The sequence below is a fragment of the Ochotona princeps genome, chromosome 2 (genome assembly GCF_030435755.1).
Source record: "Ochotona princeps isolate mOchPri1 chromosome 2, mOchPri1.hap1, whole genome shotgun sequence".
In the NCBI taxonomy this organism is placed as follows: domain Eukaryota; kingdom Metazoa; phylum Chordata; class Mammalia; order Lagomorpha; family Ochotonidae; genus Ochotona; species Ochotona princeps.
The window spans coordinates 2,776,746-2,802,908 of NC_080833.1; the positions used below are offsets into that span (position 1 = coordinate 2,776,746).

General features: G+C 60.7%; 1 protein-coding gene across 2 annotated transcripts in view; it reads right to left on the minus strand.

Annotated features, from left to right (window-relative positions):
- The window catches only part of NPHP4 (nephrocystin 4), an 84,622-nt gene extending 58,551 nt beyond the window's left edge, over positions 1–26,071 (minus strand). Inside the window, exons 1-6 of one of the 2 annotated variants that reach the window (XM_058674482.1) lie at positions 25,976–26,071; positions 20,350–20,530; positions 17,510–17,662; positions 8,937–9,109; positions 7,961–8,025; positions 5,680–5,835 (exon numbers count right to left, since the gene is read on the minus strand). In XM_058674482.1, the coding sequence (XP_058530465.1) occupies positions 5,680–5,835; positions 7,961–8,025; positions 8,937–9,109; positions 17,510–17,662; positions 20,350–20,484 (682 nt within the window). In that variant the 5' untranslated portion in view covers positions 20,485–20,530; positions 25,976–26,071. Of the gene's footprint in view, positions 1–5,679; positions 5,836–7,960; positions 8,026–8,936; positions 9,110–17,509; positions 17,663–20,349; positions 20,531–25,879 lie in introns of both variants that reach the window. The other variant, XM_058674474.1, reaches the window with a different exon arrangement.
- Between the last annotated feature and the right edge of the window lie 92 nt (positions 26,072–26,163).

Here is a 26,163-nt window from a genome sequence, read left to right on the forward strand (position 1 = left end):
AGTCAGAAATAACGAAATGGCCATTAAGTCACTGCTTACCCACGCCAACTGAGAGCCAAAAAGACCTTGCGTTGTCAATGGTTATGTGATGACTGAGAAATAATCAAATCGCAGGTCAAAAAAAAAAAAAAAAAGGACAAAACTAACCATGATTCTTTCTGGTGAGAGCTTCCCCTAGCAATGTCTGCACACACGCGACCCCCACGTGGCTGTGGGTGGCAGTCAGAGATCACCTCCTCCTTCCGGGTTTTCTGAATGTCCCCCCACACGCACGAATTAGGCTGCTTCTCACAACAACGGGGTGCAAGCAGAGCAGCTTAGGCCACCCCTCAGGAGAGCCGCACCCCACCCTGGGGGCACGGGGTCCAGTCCCAGCCTGCTGTAATGCACCCTGGCAGGCAGCAAACAACCACCCTGGTCCTTGAGCCTCCGCCATCCACGCGAGAGACTCCTGCGGAGTCAGAGGCTGCTGGCCTGCCCAGCCCCAAGCCTGGCTGTTGCACCTGGGGAGTGAGCCAGCAGATGGAAACCTTCAACCTCTCTTCCTCTCCGTACCATTCCCTTCCAATTAGATGCAAATAAACAAAGCCACATTTTTTATTTAAAAAAAAAAAAATTCAAGCAGCATCAACCACAATAGCCAAGACAAAGCAGAAGCAACACAGTGTCCGCAGAGGGATGACCAGGCCAGCGACCGAGGAGCCAGGCTTGGCAGCTGGGACCCACCAGGGCATTCACAACAGCACACACAGCTTTGAAGCGCAGAGGAGCCTGCTACTGCAGCTCACAGAGTCACCACAGCCACAAGAGCCAGTCAAGGATGGGGGTACGAGAAGACTCAGGCCCCTGAACCCCGTGTGCTCCTGGCGGCCCCAAGCCTCCCCCGTGCAGCCCTGACACAGCAGGGCCATCTCCGGGTACCCCCTCGGGCTTCTAACACTCAGCATGCAAGTCCGGACTTGAAGGCCTCCAGGCTGGGACAGTGAGCAACCCCCACACTGCTGTCCACACTGAGTACAGGACACACCCTAAGTCACACCTGCCAAGGGCACCAGAGACAAGTCCATCTCCACCACTGTCCCCCTCATCCACACGAAGCGGGAACTCGGCACCCTCCTGGCCCTCACCAGCCCAGCAAAGGACCCTGGGCAGCTGGCGGGCTGGACCCACACCCCAGGGCACGTAAGTGCTCATAGAGTGCCTATGAACCAAGCCACCCAGCTCTGTGCAGCTGCAGTGGGGACAAAGGCAGGACCCAGACCTGTGACCTCACCCTACGCTGAAAAACCGTCAGCAAGAGGAGTCAGGAGCAGGCAGGGCTGCAGGCAGAGGCAGAGAGGAGCACAGAGGCACTTGGGCACGCTGTCAAGAGGTGCCCGGGCAATCTGTCAGGAGGCACCCGGACCCATTGTCGGGAGGTGCCCGGGCATGCTGTCAGGAGGCACTCAGGCCTGCTGTCAGGAGGCGCCTGGACCCACTGTCGGGAGGTGCCCAGGCTCACTGTCAGGAGGCACTCAGGCCTGCTGTCAGGGGGCACACAGGCTCACTGTTGGGAGGTACCCGGGGCCTGTTGACAGGAGACGCATGGACCTGCTGTCAAGAGGTGCCCGGGGCCTGCTGTCAGAGGCCACCATGCTGGACACACATGCACAGGAGGCCGGAGCCCAGCAGAGGCTAATCAAGTAGCTGCAGCCATGACACACCGCAGGGCGCTCAGAATCACGGCTGTAAGAGGAGGGTCACACACAGAAGCATGGCCCATCAACAGGAAAGAAGACGGCGCCCGGCCAGGCCAGCTCAGCCTTCATGGCCGACAACAAATCCCACAGGGGAGAGGACTGGCGAGCCTTGCACACTGCGGATCTGGAAACAAAGAGGGGGCTCACGCACTGGCACAGACCCTGCTGCTGCAGCCCTGCACTGGGCATCCGAGTCCTCAGTGGTGAAGGCAGGGGCAGTGCCCGCCCCAACACATCCATTCTTGCTACTCCTGGATGCCTCCAGCTCCAGCTGCCCCCGGCTTTACCCGTCACGACAGTGTCGGTGAGGGACGCAGCTCCCAGCACTAACACTACTCCCCTGGGAGAACACACCCCACTTGGCGATAAGCCATCTTATTCGAGGACTCCCACGAGGGCACCGCAGAGAAAAGGAGGGCTGCTGGCAAATCCGTAACAAGCAGGAGCCCCCTTCCCGCAGACGATCTCAGGAGGCACCCAGAAACACCCCGAGACGAGTATGGGGTCCCCGGGGACCATGATGGAGCTCAGTCCCCAAGGGACATCTCCCTCGGCTGCACTCTCAAATCACAAGGATGCACAGCGCACTCATGGCACACAACCAGACCAAAGCCAAGTGTGACAAGGGCTGGGCAGGAGCTACAACAGGTGAGAACTGGGCAGGGACTGGGCAGGAGCCACAACAGGTGAGAACTGGGCAAGGCTGGGCAGGAGCTACAACAGGTGAGAACTGGGCAGGGGCTGGGCAGGAGCCACAACAGGTGAGAACTGGGCAGGGACTGGGCAAGAGCCACAACAGGTGAGAACTGGGCAGGGGCTGGGCAGGAGCCACAGCAGGTGAGAACTGGGCAAGGCTGGGCAGGAGCTACAACAGGTGAGAACTGGGCAGGGACTGGGCAGGAGCCACAACAGGTGAGAACTGGGCAGGGACTGGGCAGGAGCCACAACAGGTGAGAACTGGGCAAGGCTGGGCAGGAGCCACAGCAGGTGAGAACTGGGCAGGGACTGGGCAGGAGCCACAACAGGTGAGAACTGGGCAAGGCTGGGCAGGAGCCACAGCAGGTGAGAACTGGGCAGGGACTGGGCAGGAGCTACAACAGGTGAGAACTGGGCAAGGACTGGGCAAGAGCCACAGCAGGTGAGAACTGGGCAGGGGCTGGGCAGGAGCCACAACAGGTGAGAACTGGGCAAGGCTGGGCAGGAGCCACAGCAGGTGAGAACTGGGCAGGGGCTGGGCAGGAGCCACAACAGGTGAGAACTGGGCAGGGACTGGGCAGGAGCTACAACAGGTGAGAACTGGGCAAGGCTGGGCAGGAGCCACAGCAGGTGAGAACTGGGCAGGGACTGGGCAGGAGCTACAACAGGTGAGAACTGGGCAGGGGCTGGGCAGGAGCCACAACAGGTGAGAACTGGGCAGGGGCTGGGCAGGAGCCACAACAGGTGAGAACTGGGCAAGGCTGGGCAGGAGCTACAACAGGTGAGAACTGGGCAGGGACTGGGCAGGAGCTACAACAGGTGAGAACTGGGCAGGGTCTGGGCAGGAGCCACAACAGGTGAGAACTGGGCAGGGGCCGGGCAGGAGCCACAACAGGTGAGAACTGGGCAGGGACCGGGCAGGAGCCACAACAGGTGAGAACTGGGCAGGGACCGGGCAGGAGCCACAACAGGTGAGAACTGGGCAGGGACTGGGCAGGAGCTACAACAGGTGAGAACTGGGCAGGGACTGGGCAGGAGCCACAGCAGGTGAGGACTGGGCAGGGGCTGGGCAGGAGTGACAGCAGGTGAGGACTGGGCAGGGTCTGGGTGGATGAAAACTGGGCGGGGCTGGTTCGGTGCCTCTGCCTGCCAGGCCACACTAGGCTTCGCCATCACTTCTAGCCCCTCCCAGGACAGGGGCACAGCATCACTGGCACAGGCAGTGCCATGCCCTCCCTGCCATCGCCATCAGGGACGGTCCATGTGTGAAGACGCACAGCCCATGGCTGCGGAGCAGGGGTCTCTCTGGACAGGCGGGACTGAAAGGGACAAACTCCTCATCTTTTAACTGGATGTCTGTCACAGAGATTCATTTGGGGGTCAGCATCGTGGCTGTAAGTCGAAAACCGTTCTGGCAACAGGGGACATGGGCATCCGGCCAGCTATGCTGGTCTTTCCACTGAATGCCACCCTCAAAGGATCACTTATGGCAAACACCTCTGGGGACTCTTGCCCTGAGAAGCCACAACCCTTAGGAGGCCTCTCCACAGCAGGCCGTCCACCCCAAGACAAGGCTTCCACGTCTGGGTTTCACAGGAAGGAGCCAGGCCTGCGGAGGCCGTGCCTCTGGCTGCAGGCAACTGGGGAGCAGAGGCCTGGAGGCTCCCCAGGGAGGCTGCAGGCATCAGAGTACAGCAGGGAAAGGAGCGGGGAGCGGCCCCTTGGTCAGCCCACAAGCACCGGGCACACAGAGCCAGGAGGGCAGCAGCGAGGGCAGGCGGACAAGTCAGGAGGGAACAGGAATTTCAAGATAAGATGCACAGGCGGGGGGGTGGCGGCTTTGTGACACAGCGGGTCAAGCTGCAGGCTGTGACACCGGCACCCACATAAGCCTGGCTCTCAGTCCGAGCCGCTCCACTTCCCATGCAGCACCCCACAAATGAGCCTTGAAGAAGCAACACAAACTGGCCAGTGCTCAGCAGAGGGAGCTCCAGGTTGCTTGGCTCAGCCGGGCGCAGCCCCAGCAGCTGCGATCATGCGCGTGAGGGGTGAACCAGCCGAGGGAAGGGCTCTGCCTCTCCCTCCACTGTGACTCTCTCGAACGAGCAAACGGGGTGCGGCTGGAGCAGCCAGAGGGTGTGCAGGTCACACAGCAAGTTGGTAGGGCCCAGCAAGCACAGGCGGAGTGTGTTCCAGACAGGAGGGGAGCACGAGGCAGGACCTAGAGTCCCCCGTAGACTGCCTGACCATCGGCCCGGCATCCTGCTCTCCCCAGACCTCCACGAAGGCCTGCCAGCTCAGAGTGCGGTGAAGAAACGGACTGCAACGGGGAACTGGGGGCCAAGGCACCCGTGACCACTCAGCAGGGCGTCGGGTCGGGGCTGGCGAGCCAATGACTGCCAACCCCGTGCACACCCAGCCTTGCTACAAGCACCCCAAAGAGCGACTGCCTGGCACCCATCCCTGTACCCCAAGTGCCTCCCTGCTACCTCTCCTGCCACAGCTGTGAGGCCTGCCCTGCTTTTTCTTTTTTTAAGATTTACTTATTGGGGGGCTCGGCGGCGTGGCCTAGTGGCTAAGGTCCTCGCCTTGATCCCATATGGTCGCTGGTTCTAATCCCGGCAGCTCCACTTCCTCTCTGTCTCTCCTCCTCTCAGTGTATCTGACTTTGTAATAAAAATAAAATAAATCTTTAAAAAAAAAAAAAAAAAAGATTTACTTATTGGGCCCGGCAGTGTGGCCTAGCGGCTAAAGTCCTCGCCTTGAACGCCACGGGATCCCATATGGGCGCTGGTTCTAATCCCGGCAGCTCCACTTCCCATCCAGCTCCCTGCTTGTGGCCTGGGGAAGCAGTCGAGGACGGCCCAATGCATTGGGACACTGCACCCGTGTGGGAGACCCGGAAGAGGTTCCTGGTTCCTGGCATCGGATTGGCGCGCACCGGCCCATTGCGGCTCACTTGGGGAGTGAATCATCGGACCGAAGATCTTCCTCTCTGTCTCTCCTCCTCTTTGTATATCTGACTTTGTAATAAAATAAATAAATCTTTAAAAAAAAAAAAAGATTTACTTATTTTTATTGGAAAGTCAGATTCCACGTGTGCTTGCAGCAGCATTCTCGCCCACGCCAAGGGGCGGAAGCAGCCAAGTGTGTGCAGAGGGATGGACGAAAGTGAAGGATCCGAGGGAGGGTCCCTGACCCCAGCCCCCCACGCCCGGAGCAGAGAGCAGCGAGCAGCCCTTACCGGTGTCCCCAGGCGCCGGCAGGAGGCCAGGGACATGCTGCAGCCCCGACACCAGCAGGTTCTCAGGCAGAAGGTGGAGGGCTGGCTCCAGCGGGGGGTGTGGCTTCAGGCTGTACTGCAGGCTGCAGCCCTCAATGACGGTCAGGTGCTTGCTTTCTGGGGGGAGAAAAGCCCATGGGATGGCTGGGACCAGAGGCGCCAGACTGCCAGGACTCTGGAGAGGAACCCCCAGACAGAACATGCGGCCCTGAGCAGACAGGGGAGCAGCCACACCCAGCTCAGGTACGCCCTCTGACCAGGATGCAGTGAGCAAGCGCCTTGTTTCCCAGCCAACCCGGCAAGCTCTCCTGCCTGCCTCCCCCAAGTGACCACAGCCTGAAGTGTCCAAAGCTCACCCCTCCAAACACCGGCTGCCCATGCTGGCCAGTCCTGGCCGTGTCCACCCTGCATGAAGGCCAAGGAGCGTGACAGGTTCACTTTGCTCATTCTCTGACTTGGGAACAACCAGGCCCCTCAAGGAGAGGAACGAGCGAAGGCTGCAGGCTCAAGGCCCGGCGCTCAGGAACAGGACCTGTTCCTTGGACGCTGGAAGTGTCTCTGGGGGGCATCTGCCTGCGAGGCTGCAGGGGCAGAACCGGTAGGGGTGCCACAGAAGGCCAGCGGGGGGACGCAGCCTCCACATGGGAGCCACCCAAGGGCTCCATAGAAGGCCAGTGGGGGGACACGGCCTCCACGTGGGAGCTGCCCAGGGGATCCACAGAAGGCCAGCTAAGGGACACGGCCTCCACGTGGGAGCTGCCCAGGGGCTCCACAGAAGGCCAGCCAGGGGACACGGCCTCCACGTGGGAGCTTCCCAGACAGTTCCCTGGGGACTATGGCACCCACTTGGGTCCCCTGGACCACTGGAGCATGCATGAAGGGCGAAGGCTTTCTGCATGGACAGGAAACCCTCCTGGAGGTGGAAAAGGCAGCGTGAAGACAGAGAGGAAAGGAGGCTGGGGACAGCCTCACATGCTCCTGTGTGTCTGTACAAGGGCCCTTGGGGGCCAGGGGAGCCCAGGGAGGGGGCTTTCCTGCTGTGTAGATAGCAGCCCTCAGTCCCACGGCTACATCACCACTTGACACTCTTCTGCAAGTGCCAACAGCAGGGATGAGCTGACGGGCCTGTGGCTGGCTCCCGTCATGGCCCTGCACAGCCCAGAGGCCACGGGTACCCCAGCGTCCCCAAACCTGGCTCCCCTCATGGCCCTGCACAGCCCAGAGGCCACAGGCACCCCAGTGGCCCCAAACCTGGCTCCCGTCATGGCCCTGCACAGCCCAGAGGCCACAGGCACCCCCAGAGGGCCCCAAAACTGTACAAGCAACAAACATGCATGCCCACATTTCACTCACACATATTGCTCAAACATACATACATACACACACATTACATGCCTAGAGCTCACACACACACACACACACACACACACACGGTATTCAAACATAAATGCCAGTGTTCAAACACACTCTCTGACTCACACACTCACAGTGGTCACACCCATGCCAAGCCCACTGTTCAAGGCTCCTAAGGGTACTGCAGGAGAGAATTCCTAGAAAGCTAAGAATTCAAAGCATCTGAAATGGAACCACAGGCCACCAAGCTTTCGACTGCTCCCGTACCCACCCTGAGACCACCTCTAACCTCGCTTGCCCCCACAGCCCACACCCGCTCCCTGCCAGGGAACCAGGCAGCAGCCTCAGAGACACGTCACAGGTGCAGGGCAGGCACAGCCTCAGCTTTGGGTCCACACCTGCCACACTCCCACCCAGCGGCAGAGGGACCCACATCTCCCCTGCCGGCTCCTGGCCAGTCCCCCCTGGTGTCCCTCTGGCTCTGGGCAGAACAGGAAGCCTCCTTGCACTGGGGCAGCCTCTGGCCACTGCACCTTCCAGAAGACGAGGGCCCAGTGGGTCTCCCCAGGAAATACAGAGACTCCAGAGCTGGGGTGACGGATGACTGTACCAAGGAGGGCTGAGCACCAGTGGCCAGAACCAGGAAACAGCATGCAGGGAGTCAGCTATCCCCCCAAAGGGCCCCTTCCCAAGGCCACATCCTTCCCTCGTACACTGACACAGGGTGACATGCCCCTTCCAGGCTGTGCAGCCCAGTTTTCTACATGACACCCAACTCCAAACCCACGGGAAGTTCTCCCAAAGTGAAGGAATGAGTGAGCCAAGCAGAGCAGGTTCACACGAGGCACATGACACAACAGGGCCAAGGGGAGAGGGGCTGGACTCTTACGTTCCACGGGGTCCTGGAGCAGCGGGTGCAGCAGGGCTCTGGGGCTGCCATGGTAAAGCCTCAACCTGGAAGACAGGGCAGGGACCATGTTACCACCTGCACCCACACACGCCCCCCCAGGTCAGCCACACTTCTCCCCCCACCGCTGCCCCCACGAGCTTTCTAAACACCGTCCTTGGCAGGAAACACAGGCAGCTGATCACAGCACTGGCTCCCCAGGTGCCCAGCGCTCTCAGCCCAGCGAATTGGCATACAAACAGCCCTGTACCCTGGTGGCCAAGGACACCAGGAGCTCATGTAGAACCCTGGAATGCCACCACGGAAGACAGTGCAGGAGGACATGCCGTGGCCACAAACTGCAGCTGAGCTGCTCCCTGGCGGGGATCACGCACTACAACCCACCTGACAGCAGGGCCAGAGGCCAGGATGCCGCACTGGTCAGCCCCTGTGCCAGCAAGAACCACCTGGCCCGAGGTGGCCACAGGGGACAAGTTCTGGAGGGAAACATGCCAACAGCCCAGCTGGCAGGACTCAGCATGAGCTGAGCCGCCTGGACGTCCAGCTCCAGCATGGGGCCTGGCACATAAAAGGCGGTCAGCAGGGTCTGCTAACAGACCCCAGCTGCTCACAGGGTGCCTGGGGGAAACAAGCTCTCAACCCGATGGCCAAGGGGCCCCAGGCGGCCACACTGTTGCCATCTTCACATACAGATGAGTGAGCTTAGGGTCATAGGGCTGAACCCCCCAGGGAATCTGCGACACCCGGCCACATCCAGCCACCACCTGGGACTGGGGCCAGGCCTCACTGGGGCTTCAGTCCAAGCCCAGTCAGAGCCCCAAGAGGGAGCCATCTCAGCAAACACTGCTGGGGACGTGCGGCAGGCAGGGCTGACAAGCCCGTCTCCAGTGTCAGCAACAGATGAGAAGGCGAGGTGCTGGGAAGCCCCCACTCCCCGAGGACAGGAGGAGGAAGATACCGCTTGTCCTGCGAAGCAGGGCTGGGAGAGTCCGGCTTGGTGCTGAAGATCCGGAGGATTCCAAAGCCACACGCCAGCGACTGGAGGGTCCCGTCCCGCTGCCTGCCTTCGGTAACCACCTCCACCACGGCCACAATGTTCGGGTGGTTTAGGGACGTGTGAAAATACAGGGGCTGCAAAACAGAAATCAGAGAAACCACATGTCCTCAGCCCTGCAGAAAAGGAAGCGAGGAGGGTGGCTGTGGGGACGGCAGGGCGGCCGCAGGGTGCCCTCACATGGAAGGCCGCAGCCTGCCCAGGGTACGAGGGAAGAGGCTGAGCCCAGGAAAGGGACCCCAGAGAACCAACTGCTGCAGCAGAGCCTCGTTCCAGGGCGCCTGGCACCCACGACATCAGACTGCATTCACACTTCAGCAAACGTCACTGACCCGGGCCCTCTAGGGAACCAGGATCAGGGCTGTGACCCGCCCTGCCCTGCAGGATGGACAACACCATGCAGGACCAGCGAGAGAGGCTAAGAACGCGCCCAACGCAAACACACTGGCCTGCTGACCACACCCATACCTTGTCGAACCTCACACGAGGCCCAGCAGATGCAACGGCTGTCACAAGCCACCAGTGCTGACACGTGACTGTCACTGAGTGAAGGTCCACATGGACTGTTCAATTTCTTTTATCCATTTATTCATTTATTTAGGAGGCAACAAGAGAAAGGAAGAGATAACGTGCAGCTCCTGTCCGCTGGCTCACTCACTAAAAGTACAGGGCAGGGTCAGGCCAAAGCCAAGGCCAAGGAGACAAGCCCGGACTTCCATGCTGGGGACTGGGCCCCAACTCCTGAGCCCTCGGCTGGCGGCCGACGTCTGCACCGGCAGGATGCTGGAGTCAGGAGCGGGTGCTGGCATCTATCGTGGGCACTGTGACACGGGCTGCTGGCCTGTCAACCCGCGGCCTGGCCACCAGGCCTGTGTTTAAGGAGGCTTCCTCAGGTGCTCAGAGTCCGATCAATCGCTTCCCTCGGACACAAGGTCACCCTGGGGGCCAGCACTGCTGGGAAGGAGGTTATGGTGGGAATGCCAGTTCAAGGCCCACTCCCTGTGACACCTGAGAAGGCAGCAGCAGCCGGGCCAGGGACACGGACCCTGGCACCCTGTGGGAGAGCCCAACGGGGCACTAGGCTCCGGGCTTCCAGCTGTCCCAGCCTCAGCCACTGTAGCCATTTAAGCAATAAGCCAGCAGATGGAAAACGCTGTGTGTGTGTGTATGTGTGTGTATGTCCCTCCCTTAAACAAAAACTCCTTGGAACACCTTACTGAGCTTTTTGTGGAAGCTGGGCATTCGACACCCAGCAGGTAAGACAGCACTTAGAGCACTCACAGCTCATAGCAGTGTGCCAAGGGTTCAAGCCTCCACAGCTCAGTTTCCTGCTCCTGGGCACCCTAGGGAGCCACAGGTAAAAGCTCCCAGTGGGTGGGTGACTGGCACTGCCTGGGAGACCCGGATGGAGTTCCCAGCCTCCGGTCCTGACCCAGCCCAGGTGACTGTGGACATTGAGGAGAATGAATCGGCAGATGGAAAATCGGCTCTGTGTGCGTGTGTCATCTCTGTGACTCCGTCTCTCTCTGTCAAACACAATTTTAAAAATTATAAAGCGTGTCTTTGGGACCTAAGCCAAGCAGGTGTCATTCCTGTGGCCATTTGCAATCAAAGTAGTGCCCTGTGGGCCTCCCTGCTGTCCAGGGAGCGACGGAGCGACACTTAGCACGTGGCTCCCGCTGTGCTGCCGCTTCCCTACTTGTGTCGTGCTCAGTGAGAGCTGACAGACACAGCACAGAGGACAGGCTGGGGCCGCAGGGCCGGGCGGCTGACCAGCAGCGGGCAGGCACCCACTGGCTCCTGAAGGCAACATCCAGCAGTGGTCCCCAAACCAACATCCAGGTGTGGGGGAATCCCTGCAATGAAGCCACCAGCCGAGCACCAGCAAGCCCCTGCCCCCCAGGACAGAGAGAGGCAGGGAGGGCCAAGGCCGGGGTGCCCCAGGACAGAGAGAGGCAGGGAGGGCCGAGGCCGGGGTGCCCCAGGACAGAGAGAGGCAGGGAGGGCCGAGGCCGGGGTGCCCCAGGACAGAGAGAGGCAGGGAGGGCCGAGGCCGGGGTGCCCCAGGACAGAGAGAGGCAGGGAGGGCCGAGGCCGGGGTGCCCCAGGACAGAGAGAGGCAGGGAGGGCCGAGGCCGGGGTGCCCCAGGACAGAGAGAGGCAGGGAGGGCCGAGGCCGGGGTGCCCCAGGACAGAGAGAGGCAGGGAGGGCCAAGGCCGGGGTGCCCCAGGACAGAGAGAGGCAGGGAGGGCCGAGGCCAGGGTGCCCCAGCGTGACTGAATCTTGGAAGGATCCTGCTGTTAACGAGGCATTACCACAGAGTCACCAAGAAAGCGTTTACTGTGATCACAGACTGTCAGCTGGGGATAACAGAGAGACACATTAAAACCTCAGCCAGGGGCATAAATCGGCATTCTATTACCTTGTATTGCAAAACGATGAAATAATGACCACCAAGAGGGGACAAGTGCTTGGGCTAAGGGAGAAGCATGTGTCTGTTCCCGGGATTCGAGAGCTGTCTCTAAAAGATGCCCCCCCAAAGTCAAGCACACCATCTCACCTTGTACACCGGCACCCACTCGGGCCACCTGAACAGCCACCGCTCGCTCTCACCCTTGGCTCTCTGATACTTACTGGTCACCTTGAAGCAGTTCTGGCAAAGGTGTGCAACCAACTGCTCTGCGAGGGATACTACCTCTCTCTTCTGCTTACCAGACACGAAACAAAACCTCCCAGTCGCACAGAGTTCCGGCCTGAAGCCCAGGCCATGCAGAGTGAAGTGGACCAGCAGGGTCCAGCCCGGCAAGCTGTGTCAGGACGACCACCGATAGAGACACGTGCTCTTTGCCAGAAGTTGTCTGCTGGCCCTCTGGTGCAGGGACAGCACCTCACAAAACGTGTAAGGACCCAGGAAACAGGTGGTGGGGTCCAAGCTGCACCCACTCTGGTGCAGGATACATCAGGACTAAAGCTCCAGACCCCATGAGAACAGAACGTTTCCTGGGACAGGAAGCCAGGCCCCAGTGCACAGCTCCAGCCACCCGCACAGTCACACTGGGCAAAACCAGGCCCCAGTGCACGGCTCCAGCCACCCGCACAGTCACACTGGGCAAAACCAGGCCCCAGTGCACGGCTCCAGCCACCCGCACAGTCACACTGGGCAAAACCAGGCCCCAGTGCACGGCTCCAGCCACCCGCACAGTCACACTGGGCAAAACCAGGCCCCAGTGCACGGCTCCAGCCACCCACACAGCCACACTGGGCAAAACCAGACCCCAGAGCACGGCTCCAGCCACCCACACAGCCACACTGGGCAAAACCAGGCCCCAGAGCACGGCTCCAGCCATCTGCAAAAGTCACTGGGGCCTCGGGCCCATGGGTGGCCTTCCTGGCTGGCACACGGGCTGAGCGTCGTGACAGTGGCACTTGCGGAGCAGGACACTGGGCACCAATGGGCATGGCCAGATGAACAGGTCAAGTCAGTCTTTCGAGTCGCCTGCAGGAGGGCCCAGAGACAACGGTCGCAGGCTCCCTTCACTCCCCACCCACCCATCACCTCTCACTCGGTCTGCATTGGACAAACTTCCTCCCCGACAGGCTGAACAGGTTAATAAATCATTTATATGTACCTGTCTTAACGCCTTCACCTTCAAAAACACAGGCACCATTCTGCCCGGGACGTGGTTCCCACCTGTCACCCACAGTGACAGGGCCGACAGTGGGCCCAGCCACCTCTGTGAAGGAACGTGGTCCCCCACTGCTCAAGCTCAGATGCCCGGGGCGTGGTTCCCACCTGTCACCCACAGTGACAGGGCCAACAGTAGGCCCAGCCACCTCTGTGAAGGAACGTGGTCCCCCACTGCTCAGATGCCCTGGACGTCCAGCTCCAGCATGGGGCCTGGCGCACAGCAGGTGCTCACTGGGTACCTGGAGGGGACAAGCTCACGACCTGATGGCCGAGGGGCCCCAGGGGGCCACGCTGTTGCCATCCTCACATACAGATGAATGAGCTTAGGGTCACAGGGCTGAACCCCCCCGGGAGTTGGCGACACCAGCCACATCCAGCCAGGACCTGGGACCGAGGCCGGGCCTCCCCGGGCATTCCAAGCCCAGAGCCCCGAGCGGGAGCCACCCCGCGGATGCTGCCGGGGACATCTGCAAGCCGTCTCCAACAGTGGGCAGCTCCCAGCCCTGGCAGTGTCACGGAGCGAGGTCATCTGGCCACCCAGCATCCCTCCCCATGGGGTTCAGACCCCCAGGAGTGGGCTGAGGAAAGCACCTCCCCCGAAGAAGGGGACTCTCTGCAGACAGAAAGGTGGCCAAGACCTGCTACGGGAAGTCACTCACAGCAAATGAGCCCCTGTGTGTACAGCAGGTTACACCCTGGGGGCCGTGGCCTCCCCTGCCAGCCACACAGAGAACACATGGGGGCAGCTGGCCCTGCAGCGAGAGGGTTAAGCACCTCCAGAGACAGGCTGATGCTCCTGGCCGCGTGCAAGGACTTGCAGGAATTTCATTCGGATTACACTGATGTTCCCTGACACAGGCTGCTTCTGTAGGGGCAATTACGCGCCTCTCCTTACTCTGACGGATTTGAGCTGTCCAGGAGTCGCTTTCTCATCATTTGCCACGGCCCGGGATGCTACCCAATTACCCTGTGATGGACTGGCCGCTGCAGTGACACCTGCGCTCTGGTGCCCGGGGCGGAGAGGCCCCCCCAAACCCCGCTCCAGGCTCAGTTGTGTAGGGAGCAGCCCAGGATGCCAGCCCAGCACCCTCGTTAAAGGAACAAAGCGGGGAAACAAGCTATGCCAGGGCCAGTTCAGGAGTGGACCAAAAGAAGAGTTATGGCCACCCTGCAAAAGGCAGTGTGGAACTGCACGGTCCTGTGGCCTCCAGGAGCATTTTTCAGGAGACGTTTTCCAATGCAAGCATGAGTTATTGACAATCTCAGGGGAAGTGAAGGGCGATTCGTCTCCACAGGGCAAGTCTCAGAGGAGCACGCAGATTCTGAACTCAGAGCTGAGCGAGGTCTGGGGGCTGCTCGACTGGGCCCCCCACACCACACAGACCCCACACACGGATGCACAGACGTACTCCCAGACAGACAACCAGGGGCACCCAGAGCAGGCTCTGGGAGGAATGGGTGTGTCTGTGGGTCAAGAAAAGAGCCCATTCCCCTAGGCTGTGGACCACACACACAGCTTGGCAAAGCCAGGCGCACAGGGCCACTACGCCAGACAGCCAGGGGGCCTGGGCACAGTTCCCTGCCACTGCAAATGTGATCACCCACCTAGGCCAGAGGTGTGCAGGAAACCAGAAGATCTTCCCCAAACTTCAGAATCACCTCTAGAGAAAACAAGGGGTACCTCCTCCCCCTCTGTTTCCACAGCGGTCACTCAACCACACTGTCGTGCCAGGGCCTGCCAACCAGGGGGACCCCCACAACCCTGCCACACACGTGTGCAGACACAGAAGTGGGCCTCCGAGCACACACACAGTGCCAAGAAGAGCTGTCTGTAGTCACCTGCATGTCTACAAAACCCCCTCCTCTCTCCTTCAAGCCTAGGAGCCCGAGGAGGCCCGCTGCTGAGCGGCCGGCAGACGGCAGCTCGCTCCTGGAGCGCCACTGGCCCCTGCTGCTCACTGCGGGCACAGCAGCTGCGGAAGGGCACCATGGCACTTTGCCGCCTGCACGGGCCCTGCTGCGTCTCCGCCCTGGGGACTCCAGCTCGGGAAGGTGCAGCTTCTTGCAGAAACTTCAAGCACCGTGCGCCCCATCCTCTCTCTCACCCCTGCCCTCTGCCCCATCAGGCTCGGGACAGGAAGGGAGGAGCGGCCCAGGTGTCCCCACCACAGAATAGCGCCTGGATCTGAACACCCACAGAAGGCAGTAGCGTGGCTCCTAGGGTGGTGGAAGAGGGGTGCGGCTTCCCACCCTCGGCCACAGGAATGCAACGAGTCCTGTGCACTGACTCTGGCGCCATGACATGAGCTGCTCAGACAGCCCGAGGACCAGAGGAGGCAGAGGGCCCATTCCTTCCAATGCAGGGCCCACGGCCACCCGGGTCATGCTTACCAGGGAAGGCAGGCAGATGCCCTAAGGAGGGGGCAAAGTGCTCTCAGAGGAAAGCTGAGCTGAGGGGAGGCGAGGGACCAGGGACAGCGAGGCCTTCCCGCGCTGCTGCTGCCCCACTTCGAAAACTCAAGCCCCAAGTCAGAGGGGCACTGGGACGGGCTCAGAACACAGCTGTGCACCCCACGCTCCTCACGGCCCACCCACCACTCACCACCTCATAATCAGGGCACCAACTTCCTCTCCACACACCTGACCAGGAAACAATGACCTAAAGTGCTTCGGAGCCCAAGGCCAGCCCAGAGCAGGAATAGCACAAACACTGCACTCACCAGCACTCGCCACACCAGCCTCCACTCAGCCCTCCACTGGCTGCCTCGGCCTCCCCTTCTACGCACAAGAGTCCAACCAGCTAGCCCCGGAAGGTCACCCCAAGAACAAGGGAGGCTGCGTCAGACCAGGTCAGCAGAAATCCAAGACAAGCCCCTCAGAGCAGCATGACAACGCCCAGAGGACGGCGGGAGGATTGCTGCGCCACACGCCCCACATGGCGTGAACTCCTCCAGGGCGCACTGGCCAGAGCGCCGTCTGAGAGCTAAGCTACGGGGCGGTGCTGTAGTGCAGTGAGTAGGCGCACCGCCTGTGGCATCCGCATCCCACAGGGGGCCAGTTTCAGCCCTGGCTACTCCACTTGCAGCTCCTTGCTACTGGCCTGGGAAAGCAGCGGGTGGTGGACCAAGTGCTTTGGCCCCTGCACCCACATGGGAGATCCAAAGACGCTCCCAGCTCCCGGGCTGGGACTGGTCCAGCTCTAACCATTGTGGCCATGTGGGGAGTAAACCAGTGGATGGTAGATCTGTCTCCCTCTGTTTCTTTCAAGTACATTAATTAAAAAAAACCCCACCTGAACAAGCTGGCTGGCAACAGTGCTGTCACACACATTTCTAGCTCGCAGCACAGGGTGCATGTCACCGTCCTGCCTCATGCAGCGTCTTGCTCCACCGCCACGTGAGGTCGTGAACTTGGGACAACAGTGCTGATACACACAGGCACCCGCTAGGTTGGGAGACATGCTCACAGCCAGCTGAGGCACGGGCCAACAGTGGCCAGAACAAACTCCTGCAGAAAAGGGGCGCCGAGGACAGTGGGGGCGCCGAGCTGTGCTCCTTGTCACAACCCCAGAAAAGTTAAACCAGTGTAGCCATGACCCTCTCGGGGAGCAACCTCAGCAGGCGCCCTGTCCCCACAGGCCTGAGTGTCATATAAGGTGCCCACCCCTCCCACTCACACATGGTGCCCCAGCCACTCTCGCTCACACATGGTCCCCCTGCCCCTCCCACTCACGCATGGTGTCCCCAGCTCCTCCCACTCACACATGGTCCCCCAGCCCCTCCCACTCACACATGGTCCCCCCGTCCCTCCTGCTTCATGTGGTCCCCCTGCCCCTCCCCAGCCAAGTGCACAGGTAAAGCAGCAGCTAGGTTCCGGGAGAGATTGCCAGGATGAGACTGCCTCTAGGAGTGAAACCACAGCAGCCCTGGCTCCCCACCCATCCTCACCAGGGCCCAGCCCCTGTACCAGCACACCAGGCCCTGGCTCCCCACCCACCCTCACCAGGGCCCAGCCCTGCACCAGCACACCAGGTCCTGGCTCCCCACCCACCCTCACCAGGGCCCAGCCCTGCACCAGCACACCAGGCCCTGGCTCCCCACCCACCCTCACCAGGGCCCAGCCCACCCACCCTCACCAGGCCCTGGCTCCCCACCCACCCTCACCAGGGCCCAGCCCCTGCACCAGCACACCAGGCCCTGGCTCCCCACACTCCCACATGAGAGGCCAGCTCCCCTGCCCTGCCAGAAGCACCCTCATCTTGTCCTGTGAGGCTCAGCCATGCAGACTGGCCTTTCTGCACTGTGCCCAGGCAGGCTGACCTGTCCGCCTGTAGATTCCCTTCTAAGCACTTTTCACAACTTGGCAGTCCTCTGTTACCCACGCTGGAGGCCACCCACTGGCCGTAACCTATTAGGTGAGCACCGCCATCCCCCTCACGGCAGGGCAATGCACGACCTTGCGCCACCAGTGCAGCCGTGTGAAGGAACACAGGGACTGCCAGATGGGCCACGCACAGCATCCTGGGCAGCGACAGGCCACTCAGCTGGGGCCAGTGCCACCTGTGCAGTCTGGAGGCACAGTTCTGGCATCACCTTCGACCTGGGCATGTCACTTCACTGACTCTGGTTTTTCCCCATGGTAGAGAGACACAGGCAGCCACACCCTAACTTGAACTCTGCAGCTCCAGGGTCCCCCTTCCTCCCTCCCAGAAACCAAGAGTCCCAGCGTGACCTCACCTGCTGGACCAGCCCCCAGGGAGCCCGCACTCCCACCGTCACCAGGCCTCACCTCATTGAAGATGACCCTGGGAGGCTGCCGCGAGAGCTGCTTGGTCGGCTGCACTGTGGTCTTCCATGTCCTCCCGAAGAAGTGTCGGTAGGTGACGTCAAAGAGAGACACTCGCAGATGGCACTCAACCTCGGACAGCACCTCCAGCAGCCCCTAGGACACAGCAGGGAACGGCTCCGTCACGGCCCCAGGCCGCCGCCTGACCAGGCAGCACCCAGCCCAGGGGTCAGGGATCAGCAGCCAGCTTCCTTCTGGAACTCTCCATGGCTCTCAGCGGGATTCCCCGGTCAAAGCACCTGCCCCCTCCGGCCAGTGGGGGCCCCTAGAACCGACACAGGTGTGAGACCCACCCAGAAGACACAGGCTAGAGTCCAGGCTGCACCACTCTACATCCATCTCTCCGCTAATGCACCTCAGAAGAGGGTCCAAGGCCTGGGGCCCCTGCACCCAAGCAGAACAGAAGAAGCTCCTGAGTCCTGGCTTTGCCCTGGCTCAGCCCCAACCAGCGGATGGAAGAGATCACTCTCTCTGTAACTATGCATCCATCTCCATCTTCATCATTTTTAAATGCCATCTGTGTTGCAGAACCAACTTTGCATTTCTGCAATGACCGTCCCTTGCCCATGGCCCAGCCTCCACGGCAGCACGCAAGGCCCTGGCCCGTGGACCCTTGGAGTCCAGCACGGCAAGCGAGGGCCCCACACCTGGGGCCAGCAGTGTCGATCTACCTGCGTCTTGCATGTCCCAGGCTGATCTGAACATCAGAGCTGCTGTCCCACGGGAATCAGCCGGGGTGAGTTCTCCCCCGGCCTCCTGGAGGACCTTGTCTGGAATTCCAGTCACCGGAGGGCATCAGGCCTGGCGGTGAGGGCATCCCTGAGGCACCAGGTCCAGTGCGCCAGCCCCTCACTCCAGCCGCCCGCCGACCTCCTCCCGGGAAGCACTTTAACCAGCCCTCAGCTTCAGCTGGCCCTGCTGTGGTCCAGTGGGCATCTGTGGAATAAACCAGTGGACAGGTGTTCTCTCTGCCTCTCACATGGGTAATTCTGAGAACATTCATTTCTCCCTTCAATGATGCCACCTTTTCTTGCATTCCTAATGTTGGCACCCTGCGCTTTCTTCCCACTCCTTTTGTTTTGGATCAGTACCACTAGAAGTCTAGCCATTTTATTAAGTTTCAAAGACTCGCCCTGCAGCTGGCAGGCTCTCCCATCATCTGCTCCCCCCTCCCACCAGAGACCTCTGCTCCTCACCGCCACCTCTCTGCACTTACTTGGTGTCTGACCATGTTTCTGCGGAAACAGCAGTGATGCTACAACCTCTGTCTTCTCTAACATACACAGGACACAGGCAGCTTGAGGCGCCCTCTCCCCGCACCCTGGGACAGCCAGCTCTCTTGGGGCGCCCCTCTCCCCGCATGCTGGAACAGCCAGCTCTCTTGGGGCGCCCTCTCCCCGCACACTGGGACAGCCAGCTCTCTTGCTCCACAAACTCCGGCAAGGTCTTAGGTCCACATGCGACTATTTTCTGGTTTCCCTTCGAGTCCCTCTCTGCCCCACGGTCAGCTCACTCCATTCAGGGAGGTTCCAGGTCTGGGACTGTTCACCTCCTGTTCCGTGCACAGCCGCCGGGAACAGAGCAGCATTCTGCAGCATTCCCACACTCGAACATTTCCTGACACATGCTTGTGGCCCAGCACGCACTCCGTCCTGGCCAACGTTCCGTGTGAACTTGGCAAGACATCGCTGTGGTCTACAAAGTCGCATGCCCAGTCTCCAACAACGCTACAAATACACCTGGTGCTGCCTGGCGGGCCTGGAGGCCTTGAAGCCCAGAGTTAGGACAGCAGGCCCAAATGCTGCCCTCTGAAAGGCCAACTCACAAGGACAGCCCTCAGCAGGAGCCTGGGAACCCCCATTCCAGGCGAGCTCCTGCCCCCTGCTAAGAGGGGCTCCATGGTGCCAAGTGTCAGTGCCAAACACTTGCTTCCCACAACATTGGCACATGCCAGGCAACACCTCCTCCATGCAACCACACTCCTTTGGAGGGATAACGCACCCCTGAGGGCCTACGGAAGACAGTCTTGGCGGCCTTCTTTCACTAATGATTCCTGGGACCCCTCCGCTGTCTGTTGCTAAACATTTATTGTATGTATTTGAAACCTGAGTGACACAGAGAAAAAAAAATCTTCCTTCCACTGCTTCACTCCCCAAATGGCCACGGCAGACAGAGCTGGGCCAGGCTGAAGCCAGGAGCCAGGAACCCCATCTGACTCTGCCACAGACAGCAGGGACATCTCCATGCCATCCCAGGCGCATCAGCAGGAAGCTGGACTAGAAGTGGAGCAGCCAGGTCTTGAACCAGCACTCAAATGGGATGTCAGCATTGCAGGCATCACTTAGCCCACTGTGCCACAATGTCAGACCCCATGTTAAACTTAAGACATATGACTAAACATTGCAAATTCTGTAAGACAATCTTTGGCTCAGGCCCCGAGAGGACAACTGGCCATGGAACACCATCCAAGCAAGGGCTCTCACAAGCCACGGACATGGCTGCCAGGATGCCCAGGGCTTGGCCAGGTTGAAGGCGGGCCTCGCTGAGCCACACACAAAACGACCTCACCTGGCCTCCTGACTGCTCCGCTGTGGACCGAGGGAAAGCCTTACCCAGCACGGGAAGTGCTGACCGAGCCGCTGCGGGCGGCCTGCTCTGTGCCAATGGGCCGCTCGGGCAAGTGATGGGTGCTGTGATTACGACCTGAGTAAAGCAGCAAAACCCCACGTGCTTGCTGGGAGCCTCAGCCCGCTGGGGGAGGGACAACACGGAGCAGACATTACCTGTCTGACGAGCGGCCCGTCGAGCTGCTTCAGGACACACTGAAACGCCGTCGACTCCCTGGCAGGCTGGCGCACTCTCTGCGGGTGCGGAGGCACGAGAGCATTGTGGGCAAAGATCTTGTGCCAATCCTTCATGCCAGCGGTGTCTGAGGGTGCCCAGGATCTCCAGGATGGCCTGCACCTTGACACACCAAAGAGGAAAAACGGTGAGGGCTACAGCACACGCCCAGAGCCTGACAAATCCCAAAGGAACTCCCAGGTAGGCCAGCACCATTGCTGGTGGGCACCATGCTGCCACCCAGGGTCAATGTGCCCACCTCGCCTGTGTCTACCCTTGCCGACTGCAGGCAGAGCTGGCACGCAGGTGGAGCCCTGCAGGAGGTCAGCAAGCCCTGGGGATGAGTGGCAGCTGACGCCCAGCCCTAGGGTGGGGCATAGTGGAGGTGACAGTCTGAGACCATGAAGCCTGCAGCTCTGACAGCACAGGGCTCCTCAGCCTGAAGCTGCCAGGGCCACCCTGGGAGAAGCCCCCTTTAGACTTAAAAAAAAAAAAAAAAAAAAACAGCCAGTTTGGGAGAGGCTGCGAGTGCAGGCAGCTTCCTGTGGCCTAGCCTATTCCAGGGATTAGCAGGGGGTTATGTGATTCCTGCCGGCCAGATGCAGATCTGAAGCCTCCCCGGGTTGAGAGAGCTTGGCATTGAGGTTGGATTCTGCCCACCAAATGCAAGCAAAGAGCGAAGGGGCTTGGTTCTCCAAGAGAGTAGTCCCTCACATGTCACATAAGGGGTCCCCAGCTGCTGGGGCATCCACAACCCAGCAGCTAGAGGTCCCAGCAGGTCAGAACCAGGTCCCCCTGCCCAGCCGATGGCTTGGTCTCGGCATGCTGACCGCTGGGCTGCTGCAGCCACAGCACGGCCCAAGGCAGACTGTCACCGTGTATGCCACCACCCAGAGCCAGCACGGCAACATCACTGCTGTCCTTGGTGCCGCACTGAAAACCACGGCATTCCATCTCGACCTTCGACCACACAGTCCAGGTGCCGAAGCGAGACCACACACACACTGGGCAGCGGTCAGCAAGGGAAGCCCTTGGTGCCTGAAGGATGAGCCCACCAGGCTGCGGTACCCGGCAGAAGCTTTCTCAGAACAGGACGAAGTGCACTTGTCACTTTAAGGAAAACCACTATAAAAACGGCGCTGGCAGCAGCAAGCAGAATTGAGAACATTCGTCTCCTCCACCAGGAAGCTGACAGTTTCAAACTTCAAGGCTTTTGTGATGAGACAGGCGGTGACATAGCAAATGCTGAAATCCTAGCCGTGTGTGTGTCGATATTGGAAATTCTGCAAAGCTCAGCAAGCAGGTACATTGCAAATGACAAGGCCTAGGGGCAAGAAATCCTGCAAGAGCCCAAGATGCACCTGGGGGCAAGACAGACCCAAGAACTCAAACAGCCCAGGGCTCGAGTTTACTGACACAGTAGGAGACCACTCTGGCAAAAATCCAAGGTGGAGGAATCCACCGGGGGGAGGGGAGGGGGAGGGAGGGGGGGATACCCAGAGCCTATGAAACTGTCACATAATGCAAAATAATTAACAATAAAAAAAAAATTGCAAAAAAAAAAAAAAAAAAAAAAAAAAAAAGAAATTGCTAGGGGAGTCAGGAGCCCACAGCTTGCACTAACGTCTAGTTACAACGTACTGGTTTTCCATTGCCTGGTGCCGGTTCAACTCCCAGCTGTTCCGCCTCCAAACCAGCTTCCTACTGAGGTGCCAGGGAAGGCAGCAAAAGATGGCCCAAGGCTTGGGCCCCTGTACCCACACGGGAGAGCAGAGGGAGTTCCCGCTTGTGGCTTCAGCCTGCCCCTGACCTGGCACTTGCAGCCTTTTGGGGAGTGAACCAGCAGATGGAAGATCTGTATGTCTCTTCTTCTTTCAAATAAGTGGATGCCCTCAAAAGGAGAGAAGTCGCTGTGCGGCACTTAGGCACAGCTCCAAGTAACGCCCACGGCAGCCCAAGAGGCCCCCAGCTGTTCTGAAATCAAACCCACAGGCAAACATGCGTGCAGACAGACACAGAGGGCCGTGCTCCAGCAGGCCACGTGAGCAGACGGACATGGGCAGCCTTGTTCCACCGCACCACGCCAGCAGACAAACACGGGCAGCCGTGCTCCACTGGGCCACGCAAGCAGACAGACACAGGCAGCCGTGCTCCACTGGGCCACGTGAGCAGACGGACATGGGCAGCCTTGCTCCACCGCACCACGCCAGCAGACGGACACGGGCAGCCGTGCTCCACCGCACCACGCCAGCAGACGGACACGGGCAGCCGTGCTCCACCAGCCACGCGAGCAGACAGACATGGGCAGCCGTGCTCCACTGGGTCACATGAGCAGATACGGGCAGCCGAGCTCCACCGGGACACGCAAGCAGACAGACATGGGCAGCCATGCTCCCCCAGGCCAGACAGGAGAGGCATCAGCAGACATGCAGATGGCCCTCTTGTCAACAAGTCTGTCTTCAAAAAGCACGGCTGGCTTGCACTTTAGTTTTTCCTACATGGATGCATACCAGGTTCACCGTGCCTCCCTTTAAACGGTTGGTCCTAACATTCCTTTTTTTTTTAAAGACTTATTCATTTTATTACAGCCAGATATACAGAGAGGAGGAGAGACAGAGAAGAAGATCTTCCTTCCGATGATTCACTCCCCAACTGAGCCGCAATGGGCCAGTGCGCACCGATCCGAAACCGGGAACCTGGAACCTCTTCCGGGTCTCCCACACGGGTGCAGGGTCCCAATGCATTGGGCCGTCCTCAACTGCTTTCCCAGGCCACAAGCAGGGAGCTGGATGGGAAGTGGAGCTGCCGGGATTAGAACCGGCGCCCATATGGGATCCCGGGGCGTTCAAGGCGAGGACTTTAGCCGCTAGGCCATGCCACCGGGCCCCTAACATTCCTTACTTTCCTTGTGCAATGCCATAAACACAGGGAGCTACAACTCACAGAACTTCTCCAGGGTCTTCAGCGATGCTGACGGGTAAAGTCCCAGCCACCCACAGGGGAGCCCCAAGGGAACTCCTCATGCTGGCTTCCACCTGGCCCAGCTCCAGCTGTTGTGGGCACGAGAGGAGGGAACCAGCGGATGGAAGCTCTCTCTTCCAGTCACTTAGGAGGAGCTATTCTGGCAGCCACATCCCCCTGGCTCATGGGCAGCATGGAGAAGAGAGGATGCCACTGGCTGGCCTGAGACACACCCCAGGACCCCAGGCGCAGGGTCAGCCTTTGCTCACAGTGCGGCCTGCCCGCCAGGCACAGCCCTGGGTCCAGCACCAGCCTGTGCTCCCGCAAATGGGGCAGGCATACAGGGCTGGCTTTTTCTTTTTTCTCCCTCAGTGGATTACTCAGGTCGGCTCAATACCCTTGTTTTTGGGGAAGGACCCTCTCCAACTCTCCTGAGTGGGGGCTGCCACGCCCACCCAGTCCTGGACAGGGCCTGCAGAGAGAGGCACGTGACCCACGTTCAGCCATCAGAAATTGGCCCTGGGCGACTACAACCCAGGCTGTCTGCTGTCCAAGGCACCTAGGCTGAGGGTGGCAGCTGAGTCCCAGGGGGCCACCCCGGACTCACATGGCCCTGTCCACACGGTGTCTGTTGTGGGTCTTGTTGGCTCTGCATGCTGGGCCAGCTTCTCTAAAAAGGACACTCCCTCCCCCTGTGTCCCTGGTACCCGGCTCACCAGCACAACCCCTCCCTCCCCCTGCGTCCCAGGTATCCCGCTCACCAGCACAACTCCAGAGTCATACACTCACACGCCAGCTGCTCCAGGTAACTCTCCCAGCCTGTCTGTCCCAGCAGCGTGCATTGTGAAATTGACCAGAGCAGACACACAGATTGTGTCTAACACACGGATGCCAGGCTCCCTTTACAGGCCACTGCTGTAACCACCGGCACCCCACACGCCAGCAGGGCACCGACGGGGGCAATTGTCTTCTGAAAGGCCCTGCCACCCACCCACAGTGACTCCTAAAGCCAGGAGCTGACGGTGGGACACGGCCATCGGCCATCAGAGGGACAGGTGACATCTGGCAGGGAGCCTGTGCTGCCTCCCCAGAGGACAGCAGCCCATACCTGCCCCGAGTGGCTCCCCAACCGGACCCTGGCTCCTCCTCCCAGCAGCAAGTTCCCTGTGATCTTGCAAGACTGGGGACTCCATGAGGCCGTGGCCGGGCCCTCAGCAAATGTCGCTTAACAACACCCTGCAAGAACGGTGGACGGACCCTGGGGACCCGTGAACAGGAAGAAAACCCAAGCAGGGCCGGGCCAGTAGTGTAGCCAAGCACATCAAGCTTTATGCCTGCAGTGTCGGCACCCCACTCGGGCGCCAGTTCAAGTCCCAGCCACTCCACTTCCGATCCAGCTCCCTGCTAATGTGCCTGGGAAAGCAGCGGAGGAGGGTCCAAGTGCTTGGGTCTCTGCACCCACCAAAGTGGCCTGGGAGGAGGTTCCTGGCTCTGGCTTTGGCCTGGCGCATCCCCAACCGTTGTGGCCCCTGGGGGAACAAACCAGTGGATGAAGCATCTCTCTCTGTAACTCTGCCTTTCAAATAGATACATATTTTGGGGGGAGGGGATGTAGAGGGCGCGAGCCAAGTACTTGACAACCCACACTGCTACTCCAGCAGCTTCCAGAGATGAGTCATCACTGCCCCGTGCTGAGTCAGGAAGCTGAATCAGCCAGAGCACCCCCGTCCCCGCCACGGGGACCCCAGAGCTGACTGAGGGAGAGGACAATGGGGGGCAGCTGTGCCCAGCCTCGGGGCCGGATCCCCAGCCAGCCCCACAGGCAGTAGTCAGGACAGCTGGAGAGATGGGCCGGGGCTGAAGCTCCACCCATCGGAGGGTCCCAAAGAAAGAGAAGCCCCTTCTCGCGACCACCTGAGCTTTGGGGGATAGCTACTGGGAACTCCCTCTAGTCTCCAAGAACAGCAAGGCAGAGGCCGGGAGGGGAAGAGATTAGCAGGCCAGGGACCACAGGCAGGGGAGAGCCCACCCCCCCAGCTCCCTCGCTGGGCAACAGGAGGGGGCTGGCTGGTGGGGAGCAGGGTGGACGTGAAGGCCACAGCGGCCCCAGGCCCGCCGGCAACCCGGGGGGCTGCAACGGGAGAGGCCTGGACAGCGGGAGAGGATGCGCACGGACGCGGCCTAGGGACACGGAGCCCACGGGCCTCTGCAGAGTCCAGGCTACCGCCGCCGCCTCGGCTGGGGGCGCTGCACAGGGACCCACGGCGGCCTGGACCGTACCAAGTGCCCCGGAGGGGCCGACCGCGGGGCGAGGCAGGCGGGCACGGCCCAGGGCTGAGCCGCAGCCGTGCCCCTCGGGCTGCGGGAGCCGCACACGGCCCGCCCAGCGCAGCATCCCACCCCCAGGTCCCCAGGCCCCGGCCTCGCTCGGCCGCCACGCGCAGGGCATCGACCGACCTCCCCCGCGCCACCGGCACACATGGTTCCTCCCGCCTTCGCGGACCGCGTTACCAAGGAAACGGGCCCGCCACCGCCAGCCCAGCGGCCGGCGCCCGCGCTGTGGAGGAAGTCCCCTCGCCGCGCACGCAGAGCCCCGACCGCCCGTACCAGAGGAGCCGCGGGCCCCGCGGGGCCGGCCACCGGCTGAGGGGCGCGCCCCGGCTCGGCCAGCCGCGAGAGGACCTGCGCACACCGAGCGCCCCGCGCACTCCGGGCGCCCCGCGCTCAGGCTAAGACCCACCTCGCGTCACCCTCGTCGTCAAAGGCCTCACAGCCAATCAGAGCTCAAGGCAGGG